At 41.0% G+C, this 12,505-nt stretch overlaps 1 protein-coding gene across 3 annotated transcripts in view; it reads left to right on the top strand.

Moving 5' to 3' along the window:
- Positions 1–12,505, top strand: part of LOC114550902 (immunoglobulin superfamily member 8) — a 34,208-nt gene that overhangs the window by 9,217 nt on the left and 12,486 nt on the right. For 2 of the 3 annotated variants that reach the window (XM_028571873.1, XM_028571874.1), the window contains exons 2-5: positions 2,910–3,022; positions 3,472–3,730; positions 9,739–10,146; positions 11,564–11,989. In XM_028571873.1, coding sequence (XP_028427674.1) covers positions 2,910–3,022; positions 3,472–3,730; positions 9,739–10,146; positions 11,564–11,989 — 1,206 coding nt within the window. Of the gene's footprint in view, positions 1–845; positions 956–2,909; positions 3,023–3,471; positions 3,731–9,738; positions 10,147–11,563; positions 11,990–12,505 lie in introns of those variants that run through there. The other variant, XM_028571872.1, reaches the window with a different exon arrangement.

Genomic DNA, 12,505 nt, shown 5'->3' with positions numbered 1-12,505 from the left:
CACAAGATATGATCAAAATCATAACAATATCAGCTTAATAGCTGGGGAGCTTAACTAGCCTTAGTGGCATTTGCGTCCACTTGTTACCCAAAATGAACGTCAATTCACTCAAAACATACAAACAAATCAACTATTAAGGGTATTCTACTAACGTTAAAACAAATCTGAAGGTGCTTGAGTGACATTTACCCATTTCAGAATAAATAAGTCAGTGATTTGGCTGGTCTTAGCTTTGCTAAGGTTATTGCCATCTGCAAAGATACTTAATAAGTAAAGGACTTATATTTCGGATGTTTGGCCAAGCAAGTGTAAACAAGGGAATTCGAGCCTGGCTTTGTGTTGCTTTCAACACAGAATGAACAAGGTAACGTTAAACATGAACGTTTGACTACTGTGTAGGCTACAGATATAAGTTGTATATAATAAAGTGTATGCATAATGCATATACACATATACGTACATAGTTGCATGTAAACAGATATGAAACTTATAAACTGTAAGGCAATTAGTGCAAATGATCCAGTAGATGGCGCCAATGTTCAATCGATGTTAGAGTTACAATGCATTCTTCCAGTGTAGGTCACATAAGCTGATGATGTAGGCTACTACAATTTAATTTATCATATTATTTTTATATTGTCAGTACTTTTATAGCAACTTTTATAATGGATAAAGGGCCTATAGAACATGTATGTGTTGAATTAATTGAAATATATTTGAACCTATAGGCTATGACATAGGCCTATTTTATATTGATTGACTTGAATTCACTCAGTACAGTTTGGGGAGGGGGGAGTGGCGGGTGGCGGCCTACTTAAATCAACTACGATGTACAGTGGCGACGGTGTAGCCTACCCACATGTTATCGATGGCACTATCCACTCGCCATAGAAGAACAGAGGAATGAAAATGGATAGCTGTCTCTTCACACTCGTCTTTGGTCTTTCAGTGCTCGGTAAGAAACGTTTATTCGCTTGACTGTTGATAGATAATTAACTCCGATTCGTGCAATTGCAGATTTCACGTTTACCAGCTTGTCGGCAACCGTAGGCTACACGCCATGTTAAAGACCAATTAAAGCATTTTCCGCATCTTTCACATCCACTAGCCAGTCCGGCATAGGCTATATCCAAATCATCAAGCGGCACTTAATTGCAATTAATTAAACCTTTTCAACTGGTTCACACTGCAGGCTGCTGTGATCTAGTGTGTGTTTGATAGAAGAACTTAAGCAGTCGGACATTAACGAACTTCAGTAGATCCTTACTAGAATTGATCTATATGGCTTGTATATCCCTCTTGTCTGCAATTTGTGTCAGAATCATCACATATGCCCCACTTTCTGATCATAAATTAATTTCAATCCATTTAGGAACAAAACAACAAAATGGTATTATGGTTATTGGAAACTAAATAATAATTTATTAAAAGATGATGAGTTTTGTGATTTAGTCAAAAAAAACAAACAGCCAAAAGCATATTTGGTAATAACGAAGGGAATCACATACAAAAATGGGAATATTTCAAGTTTAAAATCAGAGAAATAGCAATTAAACGAAGTAAAGTAATAATAATAAAAAAAAAAACATAGCCAAAGAAATAAATATTATGGATAAATTAAATGTTTTAATGACTAAGGATAATCTTTCAGAGGAAGAAGAAATAACATTGAACAAATTAAAAGAGGAAATAGATAATATGTATATTGAAATGGCTAAAGGGGCATTTGTAAGGTCTCGAGCAAAATGGTTGAAACAAGGGGAAACAAATTCGAGTTATTTCTTAGAGAAGCGAAAGCGCAAATAATTTCACTACTCTTAAAATGAATGATAACATCACCTCTAATTCTTTAGACATTTCAAGATATGCTGGTATATCTTGAAATATTCAATTTATCAAGTCAGTTAAAAGATTTACACCAACTATATCTGAACAATTTAAAATGGATTGCAAACGTCCCATTACTAAAGTGGAAATCTCAGAGGCTGTTAGCTCAGTGAAAAAGGGGAAATCTCCAGGTAATGATGGGCTTTCAGTCGAATTTTATTAGCATTTTTGGGAAATTATTGAAAATCCTCTATTTGATCTATTCAAAGAATGCCCTTTAAAAAAGGTCCACGAGTATGAAGCAAGGTTTAATAGGTCTTCTCCCTAAACCTGATAAAGATCACTTAATGATAGAAAATTGGAGACCTATTATGATCTTAAATGTTGACTACAAAATTGTAGTCAATTGCTCTCTGGTTCTAAGGATGAAGGTGGATTTGAACTTCTGGACTTTTTGGACTTGAATTACACCTTTTAAGGTGAAATGGTTGAAGGAATGTTTGAGAGCACCAGAGTTTTTATGGTACTTTATCCCCATTAACATTTTTAATAGTGTAGGAGGTCTTACATTTTTATTGAAAAGTAACTACAATATTACAAGAAATACATAAGCTTCCAATAATGAAGTTTCCATATGTTTGTGGGCAAAATGGTCAATACCACCAGTACTGTAAGATGATCAAATGTTACACTGGTGTCAAACCCCGAGCACCGACTCCGTCATCTGTGGCAACTACGAGGCTAAGGTCCAACTCACGTGTGTGTTGATCAGTTTTCCAAAGCCCAAGAGGACGTCCTCAAATGTCTATTGTTGTCCACAACCCAAAGATATTCAGTTTACTGTCACGGAGGAGTGAAGAAACTAGAACATATTCACATTTAAGAAGTTGGAATCGGATGATTTTTACTTTCATAAAAAATGACTCCGTGACCGATTAATCGATTATCAAAATATTTGGCGATTAATTTAATACCTGGCAACCAATCGATTAATCGTTGCAGCTCTACTAAACTGTTAGCTACATTTAATAGAAAGTTATTTTCTTGTATATCGTTACTAATATTCTCTCCCATCCCTGAAGGTGGGTGCTTGGCCCGGGTGGTGACGGTGTCTCCTGGTCCATTAATCCGGGTGGCGGGTCAAACAGTGTCCATCAGATGTGATGTTACTGAATATGGCGGACCTAATGAGCAGGTGAGTGTCTTTCACCCCCGGATGTGTGTGATCTTTCTGACGGACAGATCACAGGTTTAAAGGATAAGGCTGGTGATTTTTGTATAGTTTATATTTTGTCCTCGGAAACGCCAAAAGCAACAATATGTAAGTCTGTCTCTCATGTCTGTGGTTCTTACCTCCAAGAACATATTTAGATATTTAGATCATATACAGTATATATAAGAAGAAAGCTTGTAGTGTTACAAATCTTAATTCATCCTCTGGCGAGCGTGAATGTGCTCTTGGTAAAATTAATGGCAATCTGCCCATGAGATTTTGATGTTTGTTAAGAATGAATGGGAATTTTAAACCAGATGAGATCACCAAAAACATAAAGATCCATTTACTGAGATGAGTTAAAAATCCTGTTCCTCCTTTAAGGTCATAGATGACATGGCAGTCATTATTACCCCGCTCTGTCTCTGCAGGATTTCGAGTGGACGATGACCAAGGAGGCGAACGGGAAGAAGATGAACATAATTTCCTCCTTTGATGCCAGGTTCTCGGACCCATCGCTCAGCAAGCGCGTTGCGTCTGGCGACATCTCGGTGGCGCGTCTCAAGGACAACGAGGTGGAGCTGAAGATAGCCGAGGTGAAGTCAACGGACGCTGGTTTCTACTGGTGTCAAACGCCGAGCACCGACGCCGTCATCAGTGGCAACTACGAGGCTAAGGTCCAACTCACTGGTATGGGTGATGCAAGAGTGTGTGTGTGTGTGTGTGTGTGTGTGATGCTACGAGAGCTGATTTGTGTGTCAGCTATCCCCATGACTTACTAATGCTCTACTGACCATGTATATATCCTCCCTCACACACACACACACACACACACACACACACACACACACACCCTCCCACTGGTTTTAGACAATTACTGGCTTATAATTTGGCTTTCACACAGACGCCATGCACACCCCAACACACTAGTGGTGGGGAGCAGATGTCAGGTGGGAGTACTTGGCTTGTGTCAAATAAGGGCCAGGGAGAGAGAGGGGTGTGGACAGTGAAACACAAGAGGCTGAGAGCTGAACACACTCGTGGCATTCTTCTTACAATGGAAATCCAATATTCTTCAGAAAGTTCTTCCAAACTCTGTTGCAGAAGTTCCCATAAATGTGTGGCACTTGTAGGTTGCTTTGCTTTCACATTCCTGTCCAGTTCATCCCAAACCAGCTCAATGGGGTTTAAGTCTGGTGACTGTGCTGACCACTCATTATCTTGCTGTAGGAGGAAGCCCTGACCAACTAGGTGCATACCAGAGGGTACTGCATGGCGCTGCAAAATGCTGTGGTAGCCGTTTTGGTTCAGGGTGCCTTTCACTCTGTACAAATCACCGACAGGGAATGAGGCTAGAAGGTGGCAGGGTTTAGTGCTGATCCAAATCTACTGCAGTGAAGTCGACAGCCAGGCAGGTGTGAATGATTATCCAGGTGAAGAACTGTAGGCGGAAGACAGGCGGCAGATTAGCGATAGGCAAAAAAGAGAAAAGAAACAGCAAAAGACTTAGCAAAATTAGGAGCTTGATACGAGACCACCCGGAGCACCAGGATGGAGCCTATAGAAGTCCCGGAGCAGATTGGCATCAAGGATCTGGCGCCGAGGTATCCAGCTCCTCTCCTCAGGAACGTAACCCTCCCAGTCCACGAGGAATTGGAAACCCCGCCCACGTCGTCGGGAGTCCATGATGCGGGGAACAATGTAGACAGGACCCCCATCGATAATCTGCGGGGGAGGCGGACGAGGAGAAGGAGGCAACAGGAGACTGAGGAGAACAGGCTTAAGGCAGTAGACATGGAAAGCAGGATGTACCCTGAGGGTCTTGGGTAATTTCAGACGGGCCACAGCTGGGTTTATGATCCGTTCCACCACAAACGGACCAATAAACTTAGGGGACAGCTTCTTAGATTCCGTCCGCAGGGGAAGATTCCGGGTGGCCAACCAGACCTTATCCCCAACCGTGTAGACAGGAGCCAGGACACGGCGACGTGTGCTCGGGTAAACGGCAGTGAGGCCTGTTTTGTCACCGTGGTGACAAATGAAATGACTGACGTCGAATAAAGAAGAATAGACCTGGTTTTTAATGAAAATGAGGAGATGGGGTGAGAAGCTTCAGCCTTGAGCAGCCATGCGATCGTCGGTCACGTGATCTCTCATTTGGTAGCATTTTGGGTTTTCATATGCAAAAGATCAAAATAAGTCAGTGGTGATGATAAAACAGAGCCTGTAATTGTGTAAAGCGTTCATCCAGCCTGCCACTCAGTTTTATTATTGACCCCCCCATGTCTTCACTGTAGATTTGCCATTCATTAAAGTATCTGTCTGTTCCTTCACTCTCCCTGTTGTGAAGAGCATTTGTATTGTTGTTGTGGGAGCATTAGTCATGCTCCCATCAGTATGTCCAGCAGTGACAAGTTCCCCAATTTTTTATTTTTTTATTTTCTCTCACATAGTGACTCATCAGCCTTTATTATATGTCATAACAAAGCAGATGGTAAAAGTCTCCTCTGTTAAGACTTGCTCAAACTCTTGAATGCCACATTTAGCAGTTTTCATTATCAGAACAAAGCAAAGCCAGACTGTGTGAGTTTACCTGAGCAGGCAAGTCACTAACCTTTATTAAAACTCCTCTGGCTGTGTTTCATATACACACAATCACCAGAGGGGTTATGGGACCTTAAATCAAAAGTGACACATTTTGGATGACTTCCCTTATATTATATTAGAGCCATCTATAAAGGTTTGTGTTTGGGTAAGATGTACCCAAACACAGCCATGGCATACCTAACTAAACCTCTGCATTCTGATCTTACGCACCACACTCCACTATTATGGTGTGGTGGCCATTTCAGTAGATTTACTCACTAACATTGTTGTGGAAACACAACAAGCATGGAAACTACAGTTGAAACCAGAAAAAAAACACAAAAACTTGTATGTCTTTACTGTCATACATTAAATCAGAGTAAACTTTTTCTGTTTTAGATCAATACATATTAACATATTTTTAGCATTTTGAGATTTTATGTATGACAGTAAAGAAATAAAAGTTTTTGTGTTTTTTTTCTGAAGTGTATGTAAATATCTGGTTTCAACTGTAAATGCACATTTCCTGCATTACTGCATTACTTCAAATACTAAGTTACTCCTCTAGTAAACTAGTATTCACATGAAATAAAACAATAAAACATTGAGACCATTAAGCAAAGCACACTGGGTAATGACAAATTCAACACTGGTTGCTATGGACTCGTCGTCACTAGGCTTCCTCAGTCATTGTTTATTTTAGCTGCCAAAGCTGAATATTATCCAAAACTCCATTTCTCAGACGAGCGTCAATTCGGGAGCTTGCATGCTACCACTCCTTCCTTCTCAAATGCCTTGAAAAGGCTGTCGTTTGCACAATTTCACAAATAGTCACTGGGACCAAAAGGATATATGAGTCGGGTATGACTACAGCCTGCAGACCTCCCGTCTCATGCCCTCCATAGGGGTGGACGATACTGGGAATTTTGGTATCGATGCGATACCAAGTAAATACAGGGCTAGTATCGCCAATACCGATTCCGATACTTTTTACTTATAACTCACGATCATTGAATAATTTAGTGATTTTTGCCTGTAATTAGTTGATTATGATTATGATAAAACACAGGCAAATCTAAATGTTTTTATTTACTAACTAGAACAATATAAAACAATGTAATGGTATAAAAATAATAAAATAATATACAGTAACAAAATATAAATATAACAAAGTCAACAACACAACCAAAAATACCTTCCATTACACACAGATATCTGTGAAAAATAAAGTCAGTTGTGCAAAATAAGTAAACAAAAGACACAATGTATAAATATGAATATAACAATATAAAAAACAAAAAAAAATACACTGCACACAGATATTTGTGAAAAATAAAGTCAGTAGTAAAGTAACAAAGTCAGTTGTGCAAAATAAGTAAACAAAAGCCACAATGTATAAATATGAATATAACTGTACTGGAGGGGAGGGAGAGAGAGAGAGAGAGAGAGAGAGAGAGAGAGAGAGAGAGGTGCGCTGTTTGCACACTGCGCACAGAATTGGAGAGACGCTGTGCTCGCATGAACTCGTAAAACTGCAACAAAAGTATCGATCTCATCACGACAGTATCGATCCGATACCAATACTCATCTTGGTATCAATACTGTCGATATTTAGATCGATATGCCCAGCCCTAGTTTTTGAACTAAACAGTACGGCAATCGTGCTAATGAATAAAATAATTTTTTCAGCAGATGTCTTAGTTACAACACTATGGAGCTATAAAGCAGTTTTGTTTATGTGCGAGCGGGATTTATTCAGTTTGGGATATCCCACGGTCTCTAAAGCTACAAGCTCAAATTGTCTGGCTGACTAAACAAGGAGGGACCCATCTGCTAGCGATAGTAAAGAATAAAAAGAGATGACCCTCCCCTATTTTCCTCCGGTGGTCCATTCCATAAATACCTAACGGTCCCTTATCTAGAACTATTTTATTTAATTTGTTTTTAACTCTCCTACAGCTAGAGAGCCTGACAAGAGTAGTAGAGCTGAACCATATTCCAACTTTAAGCGTAACCTGGATATGACTTCAACTTAAGTGTGGCATAATGAGTCATCATTATTTATGATTCTGTCACACCCCCTAATAAATACCTGCATTTAATGGTTTAATATTGAATATTTGGGTGAAATTATTTTTATTATTATTATTTTTTTTTTTACATTTTAAAGGTGCAATATGTAATATTGTATGTAATACTGGCAGCTAACGGTTAAAATAGTTACTGCACTACCAATTCAAAATACTGGAGAGTCGTCTCCCCCGCCCCCTCCTGCCCAGACTCGAAGTTCACGGGGGTTGCCAGGCTGAGACCGCAGCATTCACAACAATGTAGCTGGAAGCTTTTCTCACATAGCCAGACATTACTCCACAGCACAGCGGAGTAGCTAACGGTAGATGCTAGTCTCACATAGCCAGACATTACTCCACAGCACAGCGGAGTAGCTAACGTTAGATGCTAGTCTCACATAGCCAGACATTACTCCACAGCACAGCGGAGTAGCTAACGGTAGATGCTGGCTATATTGACAGTCATAAAAGCCCGTGCTCACGCGGAGCTCTGTAACCAACTGACAGACACACTTTTTCGGCTTAAAATTACAGTATGAACCGCTAAAAACACAACAACCTCACTGTCCTCTCCACACGCCAGTCAGGCACACTTCCTCGGCTTAGAATTACAATACGAAACGCTAAAAATACCACTACCTTGCCGACGGAACACACTTCATTGGCTTAGAATTACGGCAACAATCGCTAAACACACTGCAAACTCACAGTCCTCTCTTTCCGATTTACAGCCCCCCTCTCGTGGCTTAAAATAACTCACCGTTGTCGGCTCCAGCCGCTGAACTACACGTTGTAAACAGCCATGGGCTGCCTGCCTGGTCCTCCCGGTAACGTTAGCAGTTAACAGGTTAGCATGGCGGCGTTAGCCAGGACCAGTCGGGATTACTTTACTGGCTATGTCTCAATTGTTTTTGCGAGTAACCAACTCGGGTACTCTAGCTATATAATTCAATGTGAGTACACAAATGTTGAAATGACAAAAAATGCCCATCCCTAGTAGCTGTGATAAATTAGCCTGAAGCTAATGCTTACCTTTTCAGGAGAAAATAAGCCAACTCCGCGTCCTTTTGGGCTCTAAGCTGTCTCCATCTTTCAAATACATCTCCAATATTTACCAGGGGGTTGTTACGTCTCTGGTCACGCAACTGTTAGAAACATGCTGTTTTCTTTTTTTTATGTCATGTAGAATCTATCTCCGTTGATCCTGTTCGTTTGCGTGCTGCTTTCATGGCTGTACTACCGTTACAGCTGTAGCGCGCTGGGTTTAGTTTTTACAGGTATATCTGGCAACCCGGCCTGTCTGTCAAACTGGGCCGTTGATAACAACACACAGACCAAAACATAAACATAAATTCCATCACGGAATGTAAATTTCAAAACGAAAAAATACTGACATTAGCATTGTTGTCAGAAAAGATAGTATTTCAGTTTAACATGTTTCCTTAATATCTGATGAGGCATTGGTGTCATTTTTGGATTTATTACAGTACAAATATTACATATTGGACCTTTAACTCCATTTGAAGTTATTTTAGTTTTTACATATGCACTTCCACTTTACCACGTCTGTTTTCAACCAGACATCCCTCTCAGGCTGATTTCCTCCACGTAAACAAAGTTTTCCCCTGCTCGACATCACAGTGCCGGGGATGGGCTGTGAAGAAGGCAGAACAAAGCATTTGGTACCTTGATTATGTCATCATGTCCTTGCTTTTGTTTTTCGCTGACTTTTCCCCAAAACAATAAGCAGTTTTGTTACAGTCGAAATTGGTTTAAACATATCATTGCAGTAAACAAGATCTTCTTACACACAGCTCAGAATATGCCTCCAGTAAAAGACGATGAAGAAAAATGGGGAGGAAATGCAAATACGCCGCTAATTTTTTACAGGCTAGGCTAATTTTGCCTACAGAAGAAAATATATAAAAAAATATTTTTAATGAGCAAGAGGTGTGTGTGTGTGTGTGTGTGTGTGTGTGTGTATCTTGTTACAGTGTTATTATTGTATTCCTAAAAAGGTTATTTTGTCTCTTTCCCCGTCAGTCATCCTCAACACCCTCAAGGTCTCCCCCCTGACCCCGCCCCCTGTCGTCCCAGAAGGAAGTGACCTCACGCTCTCCTGCAACGTCACCCGGGAGCTCAGCCACCCCACCTACCTCTCCGTCACCTGGTCGGTGAAGAGGGGAGCGACATCGGAGGAAATTTTGACATTTGGCCCTCAGGGCGACGTGGTCACAGGGGCCAAGTACACCCGGCGCTACGCCGACGGAGGCATCCGATTGGTTCCCGGGAAGAACGGATTTTTCCAACTGGTGATTTCCAAAGTGACGACGTCTGACGAAGGGACTTATGAATGCAACGGAACTGAATGGACGTACGAAAGTGGAGGGAAGTGGATAAAAATCGTGGAGAGCACTAAAGAGATGGGAACTGTGGCTGTAACTCCTACAGGTAAGAAAAAGAAATGCAATCAGCTGCTAGCTGCTATCAAGGAGTTTTTCCTGCCGCCAAGGCATCACTATTTTATGAATAAAACATGGTGGAGAAATGTAAAAGTACTGATAACTCATCTGTATCAAAAAAGAAAGTAAGGCTCTATCTCGAGAGTTAGCCTACCTCCACTTCGTTTTAGATGGGGGGGCTCAGCTTTTCTTAGACATGAGTAAGGGGGGCGCCAAGGAAAAAAGGTTGGGAACCACTGGTCTAAGTGACTTGTGCAACATAAACTTGGCATTAAGGGGTTCCCTTCACATCCTTAACGGTGTGCCTGAAGTAGTCCTCTCTGTTGTGTGACTGTCTTTATTTTAATGGCATCCTCTCTCTCTCCTCATCCTGTGAGACTTTTTCTTCTTTCTGCCTACCACGCACTCTGTCTCTCACTCATTCATTGTGGTTACTGTGGTCACTATATCTTATATCTGTCTAGACTACCATATTCTCTTTACGTGCTGGAAAACACCCAGTGGTTTGTAATGAAACCAGAGATGAGCAACAAACACACACACACACACACACACACACACACACACAGGTCTTGGTCTCGCGTCCATTGTGTGCCAGTCAGTTCATATTGACTTACTGACTTGAGTAAATCCAATCCACTTTATTTATATAGCACGATTTTAACAAACACAAGGTTTCCAAAGTGCTGCACAAAAAGATAAAACAGAATAAATAGATAACACAATAAAAGCACAGAGGTATCCAATATAAAGATAAATGCAATAAAAATTAAAATTTAATAAAATGAGTAAAGAGGACGAGAAAAGTCAAGCAGAGTTAGGCTTTGTGTCTTTTGTCCTTTTCCAGACACCATACAGAGTCCCTTACCTACATACTGCTGCCTAGGTTGTTACTGGAGACCGATCCAACTGTTGAAGATGCACTGAAAAGACAGAATTTTAATTTACTGGTCTTACTTTAAATAAAAAGTTCTTCTTCAGCGTCACTGCTGTGAAGTACACCTGTGCGTTCCTCTAAATCTCTGGCATTTATATATTACACTTTTCTTTGTCTTTTTTAAGATCCTTTTCTCTCATCTTGTCCTGTTTTGCCTCTGATATCCATCAGAATGGATGGCGTCGATTTTAAAATGTGTACATTAGGGCTGCATTTTAGAATTATTCTCTAAATTCATTATCAGAATTTAAATAGTATTTTGATTAACTGATTTGAAGTGCACCCTTTGACTTGAAGTCCAGTGTTGTCTTTATGCAGAATAATGAATGAATGAATAATAATTCAGGATTGTTTAAGTTGTCTGACTTATTAAAAACCAAAGCACTATTTGTTAATCCTTAATCGTGTTTGCAGTGTGTTGACATGAGGATGAAGTGCCTGATGCTGTCTCTGTCTCCGTCCTCTCAAGGCCAGTCCCTCAGCGTGAAGGCTTGGTCCTCCTCTCCCTCCTCCACGCCTCTGCTGCTCTCCCCCGGCGAGAAGCTGACCCTCGTCTGCTCCGTCTCCGCCGACAACCTGCCCGCCCTCGCCCTGGAAGTGACCTGGCTAGCCGACGGCCGCGAACTCGTCACCATGGAGCTGAGCGGGGTGGTGATCTCCAACACGTCCTCGGGCGGCGCGCAGGGAAAGCGCGGGGAGGCCACCCTGGAGCGCACGGGAGTCGGAGAATACAGGCTGGGGGTGAGGGGGGTGAGCGGGGACGACGGAGGGGTGTACACCTGCCGCATCCGAGCCTTCATCGAGAAAGGAGGGAGGAGCTCGGGAGGAGGAGGGAGGTGGCACATGGCCGCCGAGAAAACCTCCAGCCCTGTAACCGTAAAGGTGGCGCAGATCAGTGAGTGAAAATCCCCTTTTTTCTTGTTTGTGTTTCACGTTAAAATGTTTAGATGGAAGAGCTGCAGAAACCCGATCATTTGCATAAGAAGTTTTGTAAGTTTTTGCAGAAGTTATGTAAATGAAATACAGTAATGTCATAAATTCTCACTTAAAATCTTGTCCCTATTAATTGTGTCTTATAATTTTGACTTTTATAATCTACCTTATTAGTATGAAGTCCAGTTATGAATGAACAGATTGAATCCTGTGTGAGTGGAGTGACTGTGTGTTTTGGAAATGGTCTCCTTAGATTGTAATATTGTGGACATCATGTTCTGGTTACTAATAATGAAGGTCATATAAATGTTTCTTGTGTGGTCCATAATATTTGAATGTTTTTCTTCAATATGTGTTTGCGCTAGTACTGGAGAGACTTGTCATGTTCTTTTACTTTGATTTGATATTAGAGTTGCTGTCCATTGTCTTTATCAAAGACGTGTGTATGTTTGTATTCGGGGACAGCTCAGCGGAGAAT

The sequence above is a fragment of the Perca flavescens genome, chromosome 24, assembly GCF_004354835.1.
Source record: "Perca flavescens isolate YP-PL-M2 chromosome 24, PFLA_1.0, whole genome shotgun sequence".
NCBI classification, from domain to species: Eukaryota; Metazoa; Chordata; class Actinopteri; order Perciformes; family Percidae; genus Perca; species Perca flavescens.
This window is presented reverse-complemented; position numbering and strand designations above follow the sequence as displayed.